This window comes from Lissotriton vulgaris, chromosome 2_1, assembly GCF_964263255.1.
Source record: "Lissotriton vulgaris chromosome 2_1, aLisVul1.2, whole genome shotgun sequence".
NCBI classification, from domain to species: domain Eukaryota; kingdom Metazoa; phylum Chordata; class Amphibia; order Caudata; family Salamandridae; genus Lissotriton; species Lissotriton vulgaris.
The window spans coordinates 461,238,099-461,260,041 of record NC_141687.1 but is presented as its reverse complement, the minus strand read 5'-3'; the positions used below and the strand labels follow the sequence as shown (position 1 = coordinate 461,260,041).

The following is a 21,943-nucleotide window of genomic DNA, read 5'->3' as shown; positions in this document are numbered from 1 at the left end:
GTTTAGCTTCAAAGGTTAAATAAATCTGTAAATATACTAGCTTCAACGTAATTTGTTTACGTAACACGAAATAAATACAGATTAATAGAAATTAAAAGAGCAGCAAATAAAATGGGCAATTACAAAATTAAATGTGAACAAAATAAATACCCGAATAAAGTCCCAATCATAATTCATCATGGTGTCACAATGTTTATGAATATACCCGAGAAGATGCACAAACATATAGCAATGACATGTGAGATGACTTCAAATATCGTATTTCAACCGCCAACGAAACTGGCACTGCAACTGTTTATGGAAAAATAATTGCTCCAAGTGTGTTTTTGTGAAAAATAGAGAGGGCATTCCACAGGAAGTTATTCCAATATTTCCATACCCCCAGGTCATATCCACTTCCTTCTTAGATTAAAACCCCATTTGGTTCCTATAGGCCTCCTTGTTCTTATCTTATCCTCTTCCTCTAACCTTCTTTTTTTTAAATCCACACAGTGCTTGGACACCCATTTTATGGTCTGGCCTGACAACGTAGCTGTCAGCATACAATTTTGTGAAAATCACCACAAGATGGGTTTTGGCTCTGCACACATGTTGACAGCTAGGAATATATGTTTTAATTGGGCAGAGGTTGTGTGCTTCAACAAAAAAAAGTGCCTGCCCTTCACACAACTGTGGTAATTTTGTTTATTTTTCCAGCTACTGGAGCTTGGACTTTCAGGGGCACCCAAATGCTACTGTAATGCTATCAAGGTGTCTCAGACAACTAGATAATTTATAGCGCTTTTGTTCTGGCAGCAGCACAGATGGGAGGAGGGAAGTCATTAACGTACATCAATGTTTAGGTATGGCATGACAATGCATTCATTATCCAGAGTTATTGGCATTGTCCATACTAAGTGTGTGATTTACAAAATCCATCCACCAATCAATCAATCAATCATTTATTCAGTTACCGGTGATATAGATGTGTAATGAATTCAACTCACCAAATCTTTCCAACCACATGTCATCACTGTCCTGTGAAAAACTTTTGCCTGAAAGAGAAGACAGTTTCAATTCAACACTTGCCAATTATTCCCAACGCTGGTAACAATAATGCAAAAAGATTATTCTGACATGTCACATTTTCTATACATTTTGAAATGCACAGATGTTAGATTTTAGACCCCCTTCTACCTCCTGAAAATAGTTTTTACGTTCTTAAGTCTGGCAGGACCTACCAACTTCTCACTAATCATGACATGACAGAGAGTGCGGATGGGAGGACGGTCTTTCCAATATGTGGTAGCCCGCCTTTGGAATGAGCTCCCTGTCTCCCTCCGCAAAGCTAATAGCCTCCTAGCTTTCAGGAAGGAGCTGAAGACCACACTCTTTTCCATGTAATCACTGTGACTGTAGCGTTTCTGCCTTTGTGTTTCTGGGTTTTTCAGGCCTCTTTGTCAAAGCGCCGGGACACCCCCTGGGGTAGCCGTGTGCTCTAAAAGTACGGCTCTAACATAACATAACATAACAGTGAGTGGTGCCATGATGTAGGCAAAACGACCCCATGTCCTTTTGTTTTGAAAGAGGTTCCTTTTCTCCTGGACTAAACTCATTGTATGCTTTCTTAATCGGTGCTATTTTGAATAGAATGCATTTTTTGATTGACACCTCTATTTCATTCATGGGTGGGAGACGGGTCCTTGCACTGGTGCACTTTGCAATCCAGGAAAATACATGTGGGTCACACTCCAACATCCTTACATTCCTCGCTGGATGCCTGCGCCTCCCGCCGCAAGTATTGGCCACGAAGGAACCTAAAATGCCTTCTCCTCCTGATATGTGGTGTCAATCTCAGCTCACAACTCGCCGCAGGCAGCTACAGTGCTAGCCAATGACCAGAGTAAAAGGAGCAGACCCGGGTAGGTTGAACCCATCAACTGCACTGCAAACGCCAAACCCAGCAGTAAAAACTTGCAACCAATATCAGAAACCCAGGCCCAACCTCCCCAAATTAGCATGATAAGCAGCAATGCAGCCAAAGGGTACCGTCCTAAACTTGTTTCTCAGGTAAAGGTTTTTATCTGAGTGGAACAGGCCAGATCTGATTCACTTGGTGCTTACGTGTGCAACCAGTGGCCAGTAAAACATGTTTATGCGCACATTTTCACATAACTAGCCAACGCACATTTCGTGTTAAGAATTATATTTTTCTTAAAGCAATGAACACAGTGCCATTCTTTTGAACATTGGCCTACTTCCTAGGTGTGCTTAATCCTAAATTAAGCACCATAAAGAAAACCAAAACCCTTGTTAAAAACCTAAATTCTCAATTATAAAGGCTTGTGTTCATAAAGAACAGTGGCCCTGCCACAGTAAGGTGTTCGTGTCCTAGTGTTTCCTTTCATTTACAATGTCGATAGGTTTATCAATAATAAGCATATGTCTTTGACTTAGACTCACCAAGCTTTTCAACCGAGATTTCACTTTCCAGTGAGGAATGCTTGCCTGAAAGAGAAGACAGAATTTCATGTCAGCGACAATTAGCACTCGACTTTCTCTCTCTCCCTCTCTCTCTCTCATGTAATTAAATGCATGGTGAATATCCTGATGTGCTGTGTTTTCTAAACATTTTGGAATAGATTATTGTACCAGTTTTACACCATATAGTAAACTATATTAACACAACCCTAGACTTGGCAGAGAGTGCCCATTCACATAGGCCAGCGGGCCCACAGGCACTTTAAAAGAGGTTCCTTTCCTCATTGGGTCGATTGGCAGTTTGATTCCATCGGGTGCTTTGGCTAACAAGACTCTCTTTCTGTAGATTCAGTCGCGCCCAGTAGGGGACCCCTCGTTATCCCCCAACGCCAAAGTCGGACGTAGTGCTCGCAGTGTCACTACCACCTGTTACATGACAGAGTCTATCAGCCTCTCTCTTGGATTTGTCAGGCCTAACAGGATTGCACCTGGGTCTTGGGGGGCATCCTGATCTGGAACATTTTGTTTATTGCTTTGAAAAGTCCATCCCTGTACTCAGATAGTATGACACATTGCCATATGGTACGTGTCAATATCTCTTCTTCATCACACCCCCTTCACGATGGAAGTCTTATTCCATTCATGGACTTTAGCCATGGTTTGGTCCCAAAAATGGTAATTTTGCACAGCCTTTCCCTCCTAGTGGAGCTACGGGAAGCTTTGTGTTTTGTAGAATACTAGTTGACATTCCCTACCCAGGAACTCCTTACCCCGCTCTCATCCACCTCTTTGATCCACCAATTTTCCTACCTATTGATCGCAAACTAGTAATCTATATAAGGAGGATTCCATACATTTGCTATGATCCCCTTCAACATCTACTGCTGATATAAAAAAAGGTCTCTAGGTGCCCCATACCGATTCTTAATTGCAAAACCTATTGTCAAAGCTGGACGTAGCTGCACTTCTCATAGAATTCTGCTTTTACACTCCTTTGTTCGACTTTTGTTTTGACTTCCTAGTCGTACCTATTTATTTATCTGAAAGCTCGCTCATGTGCAATTCATTTTCAATATCTTTTCCGTTCCGGAAACAAGTAACGTCTATTAAACTGGTCTTTACAGAGTATCTTTCAGTATTTAACAATGCTGCTTGCCTACAACAAAATAGAATACACTCCAAGCCATCAACAAACCACTCCTTCAGGGTGAATAAAAGTAAAGACCAGTACAACCTAACCTAGACTGGAAATTACTGTATGCACGGACATATGTTCTATGTTATAAAATTGAACAGCAAGAAACTGCTTTTAAGCTAACTGCCTGTGATGCCCTGTACATGTGTCATGAACTTCTACTTTGATGGTGCTATCTTGTCTATTGCTAGTCGCACACTTACGATAACAGCTTGACTCTTCTTTCGTGGGAGTCCAGGATGTTTGGAGGATGCAGGGTGTACATTAAGCATGGGCGGAAAATCCGTTTCGCTCGCGGATTTTGCGGATTTTCGGTAAATTCGCAATCCGCGAGATTCGCGAATCTCCCGCAAAATCCGCAAATCCGCGAGCAGCGGATTTTGCTCGCACTGCTCGCACTGTTCGCGTGAGTTCGCGGCTTCCCAGTACAACTTCGCGCCCCGCGAATAAGTGCAAAATTGCAGAAATACGATCTTAGCAAAACTGAAACTACTTACCAGGTTCAAAAGTTCAGGCTCATCATTAGTAGCCATTTCCTGTAGTGCTTCCTGAGGGGCCCCTCCAGAGTTCAGTTGCCAGTTGCAACTATTATGTGACCCTGCTCTGAACCTCAGAATAGTTACACATATGCCACAAAGGTCCTGAATTACAGCTAAGGGAGACAAGCAGGAGCCAGGCTGGAGGTTCAAATCCATTAATCAGCCCCTAATTCATTATTGTCAGTTGGGGCAGGGCAGGTGTTGTAACTAATTTTGCAACAATGAAAGCACTTAGCAAGTGCAAAAGATCACTAATCAGGACGCACTAAGGAAGCAGGTGCCAGCTAAAAAAATATTCTGTGACACATTAATCAGCCCCAAATTAATTCAGGTCACTTGAGGCAGGGAAGGTGTGCTTGCGTTGCCACAATAATGTACACTGACTGGACAACCAGAGGGTGCTGTGATGAAACAGAGGGTGGCATGGGTGGGCCAGAGGGTGGCATGAGTAGTCAGAGAGTGGCAGTGGTGACAGAGAGTGGCAGTGATGAAGAAGAGTGTCCCAAACAGGCTGGACACGTAGAAACAACAAGTTCGCGAAACTTGCGTCCCAACAGGTAAGTTCGCAATTTGCGACATTGTACAAAACCCTTGCGAACTGGCAGAAACCCGCGCAAACACACAAAAAAAAAATCCGCAAATTCGCGAGAATTCGCGGATTTTGCGGAGTGCGAGTTCGCAAATCCGCAAAATTCGCGAACGCGAGATTCGCAAAATTCGCCCATGCTTAGTGTACATGCGCTCTCATGGCTTCACACATTTTTAGTTGGGAAGCCACTGTATTGGCCTTGCTTAGGGCAATCCTAGGAAGGCAACTTGTGCCCCAGCATCCAACTATGGCAGCTCGGCGATTCTGGGTTGCTTCTTCTGGTGCTTAGGATTGGCAGTTGAGGCCTCCAAGCTAAGAATTCTCCACCTCAATGTCAACTCAGTTTCTTCTCCTCATGGCCAGCGTCAGAGCCAGTTTCTTGACCCCACGGCTAGCTAGTAGGCTCTAATGTCATCAGGGACTCCATCCCTGGGGCTGAAACATAAAAGAAAACTGGAGAGGGGTGTGCGGTACTCCCCTCGAGCCTGTAAAGGCACTGTGGACCCTATCCCCTGGGGCTGAAGAATAAATATAAAGGTGAGGGGGGTGCATAGACCCCCTCCCAAGCCTCTAAAGACACCGGGGACACAATCCCGGGTGTCAGAACATGTACTTAAAGGGGAGAGGAGTGCACTGCCCATTGAGCTGAGCCAAGAAAGGCTCCGGGGACCCCTGTCCTGGGCCTGACTACTAATATGTGTCCTGGGGCAATGGCGGCTGGTGACATTTGAAAGTCCCGGACGGTGGCCAGCCGGGCAACTGCTGGGAAGCTATTTTCGGCCTACATAGAGAAAATATAGAGTGCGCATGACTGCTTTGGTCGGCCCCGGAGCCGACCAAACAGTCAGGACACTCAGAGGGGTGCAAGCCACAAGCCACTCCTACCCAACCTGCCCACTTGCCCGCCCACTCCCAACCAGGCACAATAAAATTATATTTAAAATACCATTTGATTTTCTGCTTCTCGCACTGCGAGAAAGCAGTGGGGCGGCGCTTCTCCACCCTAATTGAGGAGGAGGAGTCGCCACTGTCCTGGGGTGCCCGCCTCAAAGAAACAGTTTCCCTGCCCACAGTGAATGTGTAAATACATATGTGTATATATACATTGCAACCTACAAGACTGTGCATACATGTCCCAGAAGGCCATGGCAGCATCACGGACTGGGTGGGGCTGCTGCCGGGACACGTGACACCAATAAAAACAGAGTGAAATACAACTGCAGGTCTCAGTGTTATTTACGAGCGGCCCAAGAAGAAGGGGCCTGAGTGCCCTGAAACACGTCGGCGAATGTAATCAAAGAGGAAGAATCCTGGTGAACTGCATATACAGCCGGATGGCGGGGGAGAAGTAGTGTGCTCTTCATATGCTTTGGGGCATCTTGTATTGAAATTTTACTGCACGGCCGGTTCCTGCCGTGGAAGAGGCACCATCTCGCAACACAAGAGAGGCTGGGAGTGGAACCTTTCGACTCTAATGGCACTTCTTTCCCTTGCGCGAATGAAATTCTCCAGGAAGACTCCCCATCCTACTCAAGGATTTTGAAAATGCTCATATTCAACAAACAAACATTGCAACCTACAAGACTGTGCATACATGTCCCAGAAGGCCATGGCAGCATCACTGACTGGGTGGGGCTGCTGCCGGGACACGTGACACCAATAAAAACAGAGTGAAATACAACTGCAGGTCTCAGTGTTATTTACGAGCGGCCCAAGAAGAAGGGGCCTGAGGGCCCTGAAACGCGTCAGCGAATGTAATCGAAGAGGAAGAATCCTGGTGAACTGCATATAAAGCCGGATGGCGGGGGAGAAGTAGTGTGCTCTTCATATGCTTTGGGGCATCTTGTATTGAAATTTTACTGCACGGCCGGTCCCTGCCGTGGAAGAGGCACCATCTCGCAACACAAGAGAGGCTGGGAGTGGAACCTTTCGACTCTAATGGCACTTCTTTCCCTTGCGTGAATGAAATTCTCCAGGAAGACTCCCCATCCTACTCAAGGATTTTGAAAAGGCTCATATTCAACAAACAAACATTGCAACCTACAAGACTGTGCATACATGTCCCAGAAGGCCATGGCAGCATCCCGGACTGGGTGGGGCTGCTGCCGGGACACATGACACCAATAAAAACAGAGTGAAATACAACTGCAGGTCTCAGTGTTATTTACGAGCGACCCAAGAAGAAGGGGCCTGAGTGCCCTGAAACGCGTCGGCGAATGTAATCAAAGAGGAAGAATCCTGGTGAACTGCATATACAGCCGGATGGCGGGGAAGAAGTAGTGTGCTCTTCATATGCTTTGGGGCATCTGGTGTTGAAATTTTACTGCACGGCCGGTCCCTGCCGTGGAAGAGGCACCATCTCGCAACACAAGAGAGGCTGGGAGTGGAACCTTTCGACTCTAATGGCACTTCTTTCCCTTGCGCGAATGAAATTTTCCAGGAAGACTCTCCATCCTACTCAAGGATTTTGAAAATGCTCATATTCAACAAACAAACATTGCAACCTACAAGACTGTGCATACATGTCCCAGAAGGCCATGGCAGCATCACGGACTGGGTGGGGCTGCTGCCGGGACACGTGACACCAATAAAAACAGAGTGAAATACAACTGCAGGTCTCAGTGTTATTTACGAGCGGCCCAAGAAGAAGGGGCCTGAGTGCCCTGAAACGCGTCGGCGAATGTAATCAAAGAGGAAGAATCCTGGTGAACTGCATATACAGCCGGATGGCGGGGGAGAAGTAGTGTGCTCTTCATATGCTTTGGGGCATCTTGTATTGAAATTTTACTACACGCCCGGTCCCTGCCGTGGAAGAGGCACCATCTCGCAACACAAGAGAGGCTGGGAGTGGAACCTTTCGACTCTAATGGCACTTCTTTCCCTTGCGCGAATGAAATTCTTCAGGAAGACTCCCCATCCCACTCAAGGATTTTGAAAATGCTCATATTCAACAAACAAACATTGCAACCTACAAGACTGTGCATACATGTCCCAGAAGGCCATAGCAGCATCACGGACTGGGTGGGGCTGCTGCCGGGACACGTGACACCAATAAAAACAGAGTGAAATACAACTGCAGGTCTCAGTGTTATTTACGAGCGGCCCAAGAAGAAGGGGCCTGAGTGCTCTGAAACGCGTCGGCGAATGTAATCAAAGAGGAAGAATCCTGGTGAACTGCATATACAGCCGGATGGCGGGGGAGAAGTAGTGTGCTCTTCATATGCTTTGGGGCATCTTGTATTGAAATTTTACTGCACTGCCGGTCCCTGCCGTGGAAGAGGCACCATCTCGCAACACAAGAGAGGCTGGGAGTGGAACCTTTCGACTCTAATGGCACTTCTTTCTCTTGCGCGAATTAAATTCTCCAGGAAGACTCCCCATCCTACTCAAGGATTTTGAAAATGCTCATATTCAACAAACAAACATTGCAACCTACAAGACTGTGCATACATGTCCCAGAAGGCCATGGCAGCATCACGGACTGGGTGGGGCTGCTGCCGGGACACGTGACACCAATAAAAACAGAGTGAAATACAACTGCAGGTCTCAGTGTTATTTACGAGCGTCCCAAGAAGACGGGGCCTGAGTGCCCTGAAACGCGTCGGCGAATGTAATCAAAGAGGAAGAATCCTGGTGAACTGCATATACAGCCGGATGGCGGGGGAGACGTAGTGTGCTCTTCATATGCTTTGGGGCATCTTGTATTGAAATTTTACTGCACGGCCGGTCCCTGCCGTGGAAGAGGCACCATCTCGCAACACAAGAGAGGCTGGGAGTGAAACCTTTCGACTCTAATGGCACTTCTTTCCCTTGCGCGAATGAAATTCTCCAGGAAGACTCCCCATCCTACTCAAGGATTTTGAAAATGCTCATATTCAACAAACAAACATTGCAACCTACAAGACTGTGCATACATGTCCCAGAAGGCCATGGCAGCATCACGGACTGGGTGGGGCTGCTGCCGGGACACGTGACACCAATAAAAACAGAGTGAAATACAACTGCAGGTCTCAGTGTTATTTACGAGCGGCCCAAGAAGAAGGGGCCTGAGTGCCCTGAAACGTGTCGGCGAATGTAATCAAAGAGGAAGAATCCTGGTGAACTGCATATACAGCCGGATGGCGGGGGAGAAGTAGTGTGCTCTTCATATGCTTTGGGGCATCTTGTATTGAAATATACATATAAATATAAATATATTTAATGTAAAGTATTTTTTCCATTTTCATGATACACTCCAATGCACTGTCACTTTAAATGTTCTGCTTACTGTCATGCAGTTTGTCATGTGATCAAGCCTTCTCGGAGGCGAAACGCGTCATGGTGGCAGCGCTGGCTTTATCGAATTAAACCACCCTTGCACCAGCACCTTTGGGTCGACTCTTTTGTTACTTTGAATTTGGCATTTGTTGTCGTTTGAGTGACAAGCTTCGTCATATACATATACATATACATATATATATATTAATATATATATATTAATATATATATATATATATATATATATATATATATATATATATATATATATATATATATATATATATATATATATATATATATATATATCCATCCACCTTCCTCTGTGCAACGAAAGAAAGACAAGGTCACAGTAGGGGAAATCATATGGAGCCAGCTTTATTTGGAAAAACACCCAGATATGCCGGATGCATTTCGTCGTGTTGCCTTCTTCAGCGCCTGGGGTGTGTGTGAGGGAGTGGGCGCCGATGACCAGGTAAAATACCCGCCTACCCCTCAGGCTCACAGTTCACTCCTCCTCTCCCAGGTGAAAATCCTTTAGCGTGTGCCTCCTGACGGGCGCTTGATGCACGGCGCCTACAGGTCCCAAAAAGCAGTGCGTTTGGGAAAAGGCATGCGTGGGTGGAGAAAAACTGGGAGCATGGTTATCATTAAGTCCCCAAAAAACAAGTGTCCCCAAATGTCAGCTTGCTCCTTAGGTCCCCAACCGCAGCAACCCACAAGCCATGGGGCTCTTTGTAGCGGGGGCAAGAAAGGGATACTCCTCACCAGCGAGCGGCCAAATGACTGCTACTCGGCTCCGTATCTTCCCGGACTTGCAGGTGGGCCTCAGTGGATCCAGTTCCCTGGAAATAACAACAGTTCCGCAAAGCAGAGGCCAGTGGAAACTGAGGCCAACTTCAGTGCCACGGGGCCCTCGTGTGCGCGACACTGGTGATCGGGCACATACATCCATCCACCTTCCTCCGTGCAACGAAAGAAAGACAAGGTCACATATATATATCCAACAAAAGTTGCCTGCTGTTAAGAAAGCCCATCACAGGTAAGTTCCGTTTTTGTCATCTTTTATTCTTAGAGGAACATGCAGTGTTCAAGCAGCTGTCAGCGCCTCGCACAAATGAATTGTCCTGCCCAACGCGTTTCGTGATTTCTCCTCACTTTATCAAGGGCTGCTGGTCAATCTGCAGAGGAGAGAGCACACATTATATTTACTTCTCCCGCCTAGGGTGGGCGTGGCCACACTGTTGCCTGCTGGTCTTTGGAGTTCATTGATATTTCTCACAGTGGAGCGTTGTGCTCTGTCTTCGAATGAAGTACTTATGAATCCCAAGTGGGTTGCTACGCACTGGAGATGCTCGTCATGCCTTTCACAGTCCTCCAAGGCCAAACCTGTTCCTTGTGCCCCAGCGTCGTTTGGCGCTGAGGCGGAGCTGCACGGAATGCAGAAGGACGTTTCTCGCTGCTTAGGCGAGGCCGCTAATCAATCCAACAAAAGTTGCCTGCTGTTAAGAAAGCCCATCACAGGTAAGTTCCGTTTTTACCATCTTTTATTCTTAGGAGAACATGCAGTGTTCAAGCAGCTGCCAGCGCCTCGCACGAAGGAATTGTCCTGCCCAACGCGTTTTGTGATTTCTCCTCACTTTATCAAGGGCTGCTGGTCAATCTGCAGAGGAGAGAGCACACATTATATTTACTTCTCCCGCCCAGGTGGGCGTGGCCACACTGTGGCTTGCTGGTCTTTGGAGTTCATTGATATTTCTCACAGTGGAGCGTTGTGCTCTCTCTTCGAATGAAGTACTTATGAATCTCAAGTGGGTTGCTACGTACTGGAGATGCTCGTCATGTGAAAGAGAAATCACGAAACGCGTTGGGCAGGACAATTCATTTGTGCGAGGCACTGACAGCCGATTGGGATCGCACCACACCTGGAGGACTGTGACACCTGGTGTACAGTCTATGCTGCAATCTACACAAAAACACATGGTGTTCCGTCTATGGCGGTGATACCAGACGTCCTGAAACAGATTAAAAATGAATACGGGGCAGAGCCTACTTTAAATCTGGGTATGAAATTACTGAAAGATTTCAAACAGGTCTCAGCTATAATATTAGCTAATATTAAAGGTGAAGCAGCATCCGTGGCGACCCGTCAAAAAATAAAAAAAAATCATGTAACTGAGCAACCATATGAACTGGCCAGAATAATTGAAAAATCCTAAGAAGAACTAGGTAGAGATAGTTTCGGTGGGAAACCAGTAAAACCTCAACTAACAGAAAGTCCTGAAAAGGTCTTTATTAAAAACACTCTCAGTACTCCTAAAAAGAAGTGGTAAAATACTAAATAAACTTCTAATGAGTAGCATTCTCAGTCCTGAGGAAGGTCTCCTCAAAAGGAGCACTCTGAAAAGAGGTATAACCTCAGGAACAGGGATAATTTGAGAAAACCTGATAGATATCAAGATACTGATACACATTCCTCTCGCACCATTCAGACTTTCTCACAGAAATCGGAAAGAAGAGGACGGTCAGAACACAAGGAAGATCAAAGACGATCAACATGTTCCAAAAAATAAGAAAACCCAATTCATCATAAAGAAGGTAGCAGGTCTAAAAATCAGACATGCAGAGGATCTTGAGGACACAACTCAAGAACGTGGGGTGGGCCCAGACAATGCTGGACAGCGCAGCAGAAGTCACCATAGCTCGCAAGATCTTGAAGAATCATCTGGAGACAGTGGACTTGAATGAGTACATTCAAGTGGAAACAGCTGATACCAGGGTTAGTGTACCCCATAAGTTATATGAAGTAACACTCCGGATAGAGGGGGACATAACTAGGAAAATAAAAGCACTCTTTTGGGAGAAGCTCTCTAAGGGTTATGACATTCTTCTAGCTGAAAAAGAAAGGCCACCAAAATATGTCAGGGAGTGCCCACACGGCGAAGACATCATTATGCCAGCCTTCTCCAATTATATTCCAATTCACTTAAAATATACCTATGCCAGAAAATGGGCTGTAGCCCAGGCTCCAGCATTATATAAAAATCATGTAGGATGGGATGAGGATTCTCCTCAACACAAAATCCAGTTGAAAACTCAACCAACTGCACAGAGGCAGTATCCAGTTAAGCAAGAAGCTAAAAAACAGGTCAGGTAGATACTAGATCAACTTGAATACCAAGGGGTAATTGAAACATGCACCTCGTCAATGAACAATCCTTTGTTTCCTGTCTCCAAACCAGACAATACATATTGTCTCGTTTTGGACTACAGACATTTAAACTCTTGTTGCAAAACCTTTGCAGTACAAAATGTACACAGTGCAGCTCTTAATGAATAACATTGTGCGTAAAAAATATAAAACAACATTAGATGTTTCTAACGGTTTCTTCTGTCAAAACATTGCACCTGAAAGCAGGAACTTGACCGCTTTCTCAATTATGGGGACACAGCGTCACTTCTGTCGTCTCCCCCAGGAATTCAAGAATAGTTATGTTATGTTATGTTATGTTATGTTATGTTAAAAATATTTGTAACACGCTCGGTCACCAGAAGGTTTCATGGCGCTCAAAACAATTGCGGGGGAAAACAGGGCAGCGGGATAACTCAATAAGCTAGCTGAAAAAGATGAGTCTTAAGTAATTTGCGGAAGCAAACATAACGAGGGCAGAGCCTAAGGGAAATGGGGAGGGAGTTCCGCATAGTGGGGACCAAGAAAGAAAAACACAATCCTCCATGCTTTTTGCGTTTATACCTAGGGATCATCAGCAGGTTGTGAGAAATAGACCGGAGATCTCTAGAGGGGGTGTAGCGCTGAAGGCTGGATGTGATAAAGGCAGGGGCTTGGTCTATGAGGGCCTTTAACGGTACAGCCAAGTTTGAATGAGCAGCGATAGGCTACGGGAAGCCAGTGCAGTCTCCTCAACAGGGGCGAGACATGTTGGTGTTTGGGCTGATGAAAGACCAGTCTTGCCGCCTGGTTTTGCACCAACTGCAGCTGATGAAGATGGTAAGCAGGAATTCCAATATAGAGGGAGTTGGCGTAGTCAATACGCGAGGTAACGAGAGCCATGATGACAAGAATGAGTGCCTCAGTGGTAAGGAATCTACGAATTTTGCAGATCCTGCGTAGATGGAAGAAACAGGAAGATGTTACTGCATTAATTTGAGGTCTCATGGACAGGTCACTAGATATAATTACGCCTAGGCTCTTTACCGAATTGACAGGGCTGGGCGAAGGCCCAAGGGAGGGGGGCCAGAAGCTGGAATTCCAGGGGTTAGCTGGCCAACCCATCAATACCAACTCCGTCTTGTTAGGATTAAGCTTAAGCTGACTGTAGTGCATCCACTCAGAGATCACAAGCATAGTGGATTGAAAGTTGGTGCAGGAAGAGGGGGAGGGATCAACAGGAAAAATCAGTTGTAAATCGTCTGCATTACTAAAAATAGTAACGGGGGTGTGATGGAGGGATGCCATGAGGGGTTGCATGTAGAGATTAAACAAGAGTGGCGACAGAGCAGAGCCCTGAGGGACTCCACAAAATAAGGGGGAATAAGAAGCAGAATAAGTGAACAAGTGGACTGCCTGGGAGCGCTGGTGCAGGAAAGATGTAATCCATGAGAGGGCCACGCCTTGAATACCCGTGTTGTTGACACGGTCGATCAAGATAGCATGATCAACCGTGTCAAACGCCGCCGACAGGTCCAATAGTACAAGAGCTTGGGCGATATTCTTGTCGGTGCCTTGCCTCAGCACATCCATCACGGCCACAATAACAGCTTCGTGGAGTGAGCTGGCCGGAAGCCAGCTTGCTGATTATCCAAAAAGAACGAGCCCTCGATGAATGCACTGAGGCTACGTGTGACGTAGGTGTCTAAGATTTTCCCCAAGTAGGAAAGAAGGAAAATTGGTCGAAAGTTACTCATGACCGAAGAGTCGGCGCCCGGCTTTTTTAGTATGGGCAATACAACCGTCTGTTTGAAAGAATCTGGGACCATGCCAGTAGCAAGCAATTTGTTGAGCAGTGATAAAGGGGGGTCAGGACAGGCCAAAAAGATGTCTTTAAGAATTTGCGGGGGACATCAATCATTAGGGGAACCAGAGCTCACTAAATGTAGCAATGAAGTGAACTCAGTCAGGGAAATGGGAGGGAAAACGTCAAATCGACGGGGGTTCATAGGGGGCAAAGGAGGGGGAATGGAAGAGGAAGGGGGGTATGTTGTTTTTGATGGTGATGATTTTTTCAGTGAAATACGAATTCAGAGAATCGCAGAGAGCTTGAGTAGGTAGGGGTTGGACAGTAACACGGTCCGGCAGAGTGAGCTCCTCAACTATAGAAAAAATGTCCTTAGCCTTGGAGGCAGAGTACATAATTTTCTGGGAAAAATAAGAAGTTTTGGACGATAAGATAGATTTTTTGTACTGTTTCAGTGAATCCACATACTCAATTTTGGATATGGGATCGTAGTTGCGTTTCCATCGGCGCTCAGCTTCGGCGAAGGGACAATTTATCCGATTTTAGTTGATCTGTAAACCAACGCTGAGCGTCATGGGGACGTTTAGTTTTTATGGTTTTTAACGGGGCTACTTTATCACTGGCAGATACCAGCCATTGCTCAAGAAGACAGGCCTGGTCGGTCAACGAGGCCTGGTCCCTGGGGGCTGTAGAGGCCAAGATAGCGTGGAATTCTGCAATATTGGCACGCTTCCAATTGCGGGCAGTAAAATTGGTAATGGGGATGGGGTGAACAGGCAAAGTGAGGTTAATAAAAAATGAAATAAAGGAATGATCGGACCAAGAGCAAGGATACACTGAGGGAAGGTTGGTCGTCCACACTTGGTCGAGAATGTGACCTTTGCTATGAGTAGCTACAGAGATATGCTGACTGCAGTTCATACCAAGTAGGAGGTCGGTGAAATCCTAGGAGGGATTACTCTCACAGGGGTCGGTTGGCCAGTAGTTAAAATCGCCAATAATGAGAATTTTGGCAGAGTTAATGACAAGCCTGGAGACCAGTTCGCCAAACTGTTGAGAAAAAAGAGGCATGCAGTCAGGAGGTCTGTAAACAAGGACACAAATAAAAGAAAACCTAGGAGAGGAGAATTTAAAAGTAAGACAGTCAGTTTTGGCAAGGATAGAGGTTTCCAGGGTAGTAAACTTAAGCTGGGAATGAATGATAGCTGCGACCCCCCCCCTCCGGCTCTCCCGCCGGCCCTATTAGATTGTAAAATATAATAACCAGTGGGGATAGCAGCAAGGATATCCGGGGCAGAATCTTCTGATAGCCAGGTTTCAGAAAGTAGGAGGATATCCACTTTATCATCGTCCAACAGCTGAAATATCTCAAGCTGCTGTTTTACCAGCGAGCGAGTGTTAAGATATACAACCGCCAAAGATAGTGGCACAGGGGACCCTACGCCAGGTAAGATGGTAGGAGAAATACAGTGTCATGTCAGGGCACTCAAATCAGAAATACCTGGCAAGGTGCCTGGGGAGATGAAGATACCACAATTTTGAGCCGGCACCAGCTGCACGAGAGTCCAGGGGGCCAGAGTGTTGAAGAGCAAGAAGGTCCGTGTGGAAGTAGGTAGTCCGGGGTTGTTTTCAGCCAGAGTAACAGAGTTACTACAAACGTAAGATGATGAGGCATTATCTTATGTCGATGACATTTGTCTAACAGATGATGACTTGGACAGGCACTTGAATAGAGTGATTACCCTTATACTTGGATTCGCCTCTGAAGGGTATAAAATCAACTTTAAGAAATCAAGAATTGCCCACCTCAGCGTCCTTTTTCTAAGATACAAGTTATCAAGTGAAGGCAAAAGCCTGGAAGCCAACTTTTTAGAAAAGTGTGCGCTGCTCCAACCTCCAAAAACGCTGAAAAACCTTACAGTCAATTCTAGGTTTCCTGAATTTCGGAAGAACATACATTCTAAACTACGCAGAAAGGGTTAAACCTCTCTAAAAATTAATTAAACCTGATTTTAAAATAACTAATTGGACTCAAAAACACACCTAAATGTTGTGTTCAGTGCAAACAGACATATTAGCAACATCACATTTACAGACACGCGTAAACGTAATCAACCTTGTAATTAGAATAATCCCAGGAAGATGCAGATTTACATACTTAACCTTTAATGAAGGTGAAAAAGTACCAATTGCTTACAAATCACAAGCTGAAATGAAATTCACTGCTACAGAAAAAATTCTGACAGCGGTTCAAACTGCAGTAGCAAAAGAGAGAGCTCTCGCACAGGGTAAATGCATAATGGTTGTTACTCCTGTACCTGCCTTAGAGGCAGTGATAAAAGCAAGCATTCCGAATGCAAAGGCTTTACATCTAAGATGGATACAATGGGTTAACTCTCTTGCTGCGACAGACGTTGAATACGTTTTTGACCCCTACTTGAAAACTCAAGAATTTCTACAATACGAACAAGAATGTCCTCTGCTCACTGAGATTCTGCCTCTGGAACAGTACGAATGTATAATATATACAGACGGATCAACACAGCCCTCAATTGGGGGTAAACAAGCTTATAGTGCTACGTGCGCAATTGTTAAAGGTCGCTGGCGCGATGGTAAATTCCGACCCATGGTCACAAAAACACAATTTCTCGGAGACTGTACAGCTCAGCGAGCTGAACTACAGGCTTTCAAGATGACGCTTGAAAATACTGATCGCGAATTCCCCACACTCATAGTGTGAGATTCGTATTACTGCATTCAATCTTACAATGAATACTTGCAGAACTGGGTTCAAAACGGTTTCAAAGATGCAAAAGGTGGCACAATCAAGCATAAGTTGCTTTGGGATCGAGTACTTCAATTACAGAAAGAACTACAAAAGACTCACGTGATCCATACACAGAGTCATCAGCGTGATTGTGTTCACATTGCAGGGAATTCATTGGCTGATGAAGCCGCGAAGGCAGCTGGGCAAACGGCTTCCGTAGCTGCAATCACTCGTTCAAAAACAAAAATAAACAGAGAAATAATGCAGGCTGTCACCGCTTCCAATATAGACAGCGGTAAAATGTTACCAAAAGGCTTTCCACTCAAGTACTCATATATAACTGATGTAAATAATGTTTCTTTTGCTCAAATCCCTGGAGAGGGGGATAGAGTAATTCCATACATGGAACATAGATTAGGACTAATCTTAGCAGCACATGAAGGGCTCGCCTCTGCACACGCAGGTGGTTCCGCCACAGTGTCATTATTAAAACAAAGATACTGGTGGCCGCACATGAGTAAACAGACCATGTTTTGGAATGTGAAATTTGCCAGAAAATGAAGGTTTCAACAGTGAAACGCCCGGCACAAACACCCCTTTTAATTTCAGATAAACCATTAGCATGTGTTTACCAGGACCACTCTGGTCCCTTACAAAGGGATGGTAACTATAACTATATCATGGTCGCAGTGGATTTAACTAGTAACCTGCTCCAGTCTCTTTCCTGAGTCTTTCTTCTGCCCTCGTGGTTCAGTATCTTCCAGCGCCGGAAAACCCTTTTTGGGTAGTTGTCGAGCTCAATAAGCCCAATAAATAAATAAATAAATAAATTCATGCTCAAGATTCATTTGGATGTGGCCTCAGCGTTTGGCTGACCCCCAAACTGTTATAAAAGATTTGCGAGTCATTATCTGCACATAAACAGTTGGCACGCTACATTCTGATGCGGGTCCTGCGTTTAGCTCCAAAGCTTACAAGGAGGCCATGGTCAATCTGGGCGTTGCATTGCAGTATTCAAGTCCAATTCTGTAGTGGAAAGAAAAATCCGGGACATAAAGCAATCTATAACAGCTAGGGTATTAGGCTCGGGTGACGGGTGGGTCAAACATCTAATAAGTGTCCAACGTAGTTTAAATAATCTGCCAAGAAATTCTCTGGGTGGAATCACTCCCTAGTAAATCCTTTTTGGTACTAGAATGCTTGACCAGTACCTTGATCGTCACACTTCAGTGGTGGAACAAAAAGCCTTTGATATCAAAGACTGTTTGGCTATTTTGCAGGACTTAAACGAGAAAAGGAGAAGTCAAAGCAATACAGAAGCCAACGACCACTGAGGGAGAACCACCCGTCCCAGCAAGGCCTGTCTGGATTCCAAAGATTGTGGATCTAGTCAGAGAAAAGATCGCGGATAAGAAGGAATTTGGGCCTTCTTACAGAAAACCAATACCTGTGCTAGCAATCCACAGATCAAGAACAGTGTTACTGCCGCCCCTTGCTGGAAGAAAGGAAAACAGGTTCGTATCTATCGACCTGGTCAAACCACATCATGTGGTCGATAATAAGTAGTAGGCCCTGTGGACTCCAAAGATGTAGCAGAAGACCAAATCTTGCTACTATCCAAGAGGTTCAGACTGAGAGACTGATAACATTTGAAGACACTGCAGCACAGAACAAAGGACTAAGCAATAATGCAATGGAACTTGTGCCTCGAGACCCAAATAACAGTTCGTCAAGACACTTCTGTCTATAATGATGTAGCATCTGACTATACTAATATGACAAAGGATCCGGTAGCCCCAGTGATTTAAAAAAATCCTGATGCAATTCCAACAATTGACAAAACTTCCTCTGGCTATTTCATTAACTTTGATACGTTTTCTGAGGATCCCAGTAAGCCTGAAACGAGGCAAGCAAATAAAACCTTTAAAGATCAAGTAACAGAACTCTTTCAGCAACTTGAAAAAACTTATCTGGTTTCACCATGGGTTGAATTTTGGATTGTGCTAGGCGTACTTTTTCTCCTACTTTGGCTAATCCTGGTATTAACTTCGGGGATGCTCATAAATGGAAAATATAGTAAAATGGACACAACAAGTAAGAACATCAACTTGCTCCTGAAGCCACACAAATCATCTCATCGTGAACAAAGAGACTTGACATCAGTGAACATCACAGCCATCCCTATACCTGGGGGTATAGCTTGGGACAGAACGGATTATGACATTTTTAGCCCTGCAGAGCTGTTGAAGATTCCACATCAATTGAAGGTTTCCTTGAGTGACTTTGTTTCACCCAGCACATTTTCTGATGATTGGGACTTTGAGACTGTTAATAATATGATGTCAGACTTAGAGATGTCTGCTAAATTTACAAAACATGAATACTTAGAAGGTTCAACAGATTATGCACACATGTATAGTTATAATCATTATGGCCATCATTACTTGCACAAATCTGCAAACCCTAGAAATGTTTATACTCTCAATCAATGTGAACATTGTCCGACGCCACCGAAGGGTAGCTCAAAAACATTTTATGAAAAATGTCCATACTTCTCAGGTTTTAATGTCTCAAATCCAGAAACCTTTTACCTTAAAAATGTTAATAAGACAGGAATGAAAAGTATGTTGACTAATACTAAGCAGCATTTATTCTGCAGCCTTTTATGCCCAGCTGTCCTCATTAGGCATCGATTTTTAGAGTGACAACATAGAAACGAAAACTGTCCGGGGCTCAAAAGACTAGCAAGTGCATGGAATAGAAGCTTTATTATTTCGAGCCTGCATTATCCGTGAACAAATAATGTTTTTGAACGGCACTGTGCAAAAGACATCCTGCCTTGGCCTGGCCAAGATAAAACGGTTTACAATAACTAGGCCAGATCCAAGCTATGTCCAGAGCCAACATCCAAGGATAGTAACAACATACAGTGTAGGAAAACTGGGCCTTGAGTGGCTATAAAAATCTACACTTACAGAGGTTAAACAACACTTATCTTTACTTAAAGATGGCATTGATTTAAGGGACTTCTTACAAACGACGTCATAAACGTTTCATATATGCAGGTTTATACGCCATTTATAATGAAGCTTGGAAAGCGACACAGGCAAAGACTGCAGAAAGAATACGAGAAATTGATCGTATTAATCGTATTAATTTAGAGAAAGCTCTCTCTGTAGTTGACAATGGGTTAACGACTCTGTCATCCAGAATGTATTCATTGGACAGCATAGTATCCTCTGCCATAGACATAATGGAACAGGACTTGCTCATGCTACAGCATGGACAGTCACAATTACGTTCTATAATGCTTTTAGGCTGGACGTTACAAAATCTTCGTTCTGAATATGTGCCATGGCGTCTAATCAACACCACGTCATTGTTTTCTGTATTTAACCTTACAGATAAACAAATCACTCTGGCACAAAGAGGAGCAGACTATACTGTGCTCAGCATTGAAAAAATGGAAAGATTACCATTAACTGTTTCAGAAAAACCTGCAACAGAATGGCTAATACACGGGATAATCACTCTGCCTGTCACAATTTTCAATTTCAATACTGTTTGAAATATAAACTAGTTGCTGTGTATGAAAGGTTGGGTAAGGAATACATAAAGTCAACCAGGGAATTACCATACATACACAGATGTTGCAGTGGGGGAAAATAAGTATTTCTTAGAGGTACACAATGTGAAAGAGCACTAAGCGGTACACTTTTGTGACAGGGTATTAATTTACATGGAGCATGTGATGGTTCTTCGACCAACTTATCCAGCAGCGGTGATAGATTCAATTTTTAGGCAGCTTTCTAATGGGAGCTATATAATGTTGAATGATCACAGCTGTTGTAGCATGTTGCCAGGAACAGCCTATCTCGTAACTGTGTCAGGGTCACTTGTTGTACACAAGTATTGTTTCCTAAAGCTAAGACAGATGGGGAGTCGCCGTTATGACCTTCACTGAATATCTCTTCTACTCGAATTGATACTTTAAGCAGAATGAAAGCCATTCTTTTACAAAAAACTGTGCCACTGACCTCGTCGAAAGAGACGTATGAACTACAAGTTGCAAGGTCCTCTGCAGAGATACATGCCCTTTTATCCACAAACTGTCCCGTAAATTTCGTAGAAATGTTAGGTCGTATCTTAAACATGTCTGATACCAGTGGTATTGTAAATGTATTTAAGACAGTTTTTTCAGGACTGTTAGCACCCTTTGAAGCAGTCCTCAGCTTTTTTTCAAACTTCGTGCACTCTGTGTTCGGCGGCCTGCCTCTCATTTTGGGACTCGTAGCATTAATACTATTCTTGTTCCTTCTGCTCCGATATGGCAAGTCCGGTCAGCAGCGACACCCAGATTACCATAGAGAACACTCTCCTGGCAATGAAGTGTAGTGAGCGCATGATTCAGATTCTGGGCCTGGCTCGTTTAGGAGACCTGAATACCATGTGGTTCCTATCATTCCGACCTATCTGGCAAGATTCCATCTTACCTGTTCTAGGATGCCTGCTATGTGGAGAAGAATGTGTGTTGGGCATCTCTCTAACACTTCCATCAGCACTGCCAATCGATGTTGATACCTTGCTTGGTTCAGTAACGGCCCATGCATCGTGTTGCCCCCAGCGGCTACCAATCCTGATGACGGCATTCATTGAGATCTCACAGACGCAATATGCTGATGGTGAGATACGTAGATCAACAGGCACACAGGTACCGTCTCCATCTCCGACGAACGTTGCTAATGCGGCTAACGCTGATGGCGATGCTTCACTTTTTGGTGCTATCGGTTTACTTAATGAAGTGGTCCTACATTCTCCTACTGTGGTAGACGATTTCTTTGCCAGCTTAGAGGATTTAATGTTTTCTCCAAACAACGAGATTGACTTTTGAAGTTTGAACACAGTGTTCTATGGGACTCTGTTTTCGACCTTCACTTTTTAAAACAAAACTTCCAACTTTAAGAACACTATCTTTTGAATTTGTTTGGGGCACAAAGTAATCTTATTAAAGTAGAACTCTTCTAAGAGAATGTTGGAGTAAGAATTTTTACCTGCACAGCTATCCAAGGACACACCTGTCACCTGCACAACATAACTCCTGTGTAGGCCCTGCTGTTTAGAGGTTACAGGCCTCAGTTACATTGCCCTGAGCACTGCCAT

The 21,943-nt window shown here is 44.6% G+C and overlaps 1 protein-coding gene across 1 annotated transcript in view; it reads right to left on the bottom strand.

The window, feature by feature from the left end:
- ANKAR (ankyrin and armadillo repeat containing) overlaps positions 1-21,943 on the bottom strand; it is a 1,392,657-nt gene that overhangs the window by 706,669 nt on the left and 664,045 nt on the right. The window contains exons 11-12 of the mRNA XM_086955361.1: positions 2,443-2,487; positions 987-1,034 (exon numbers count right to left, since the gene is read on the bottom strand). Of these exons, the coding sequence (XP_086811487.1) occupies positions 987-1,034; positions 2,443-2,487 (93 nt within the window). The remainder of the gene's footprint in view (positions 1-986; positions 1,035-2,442; positions 2,488-21,943) is intronic.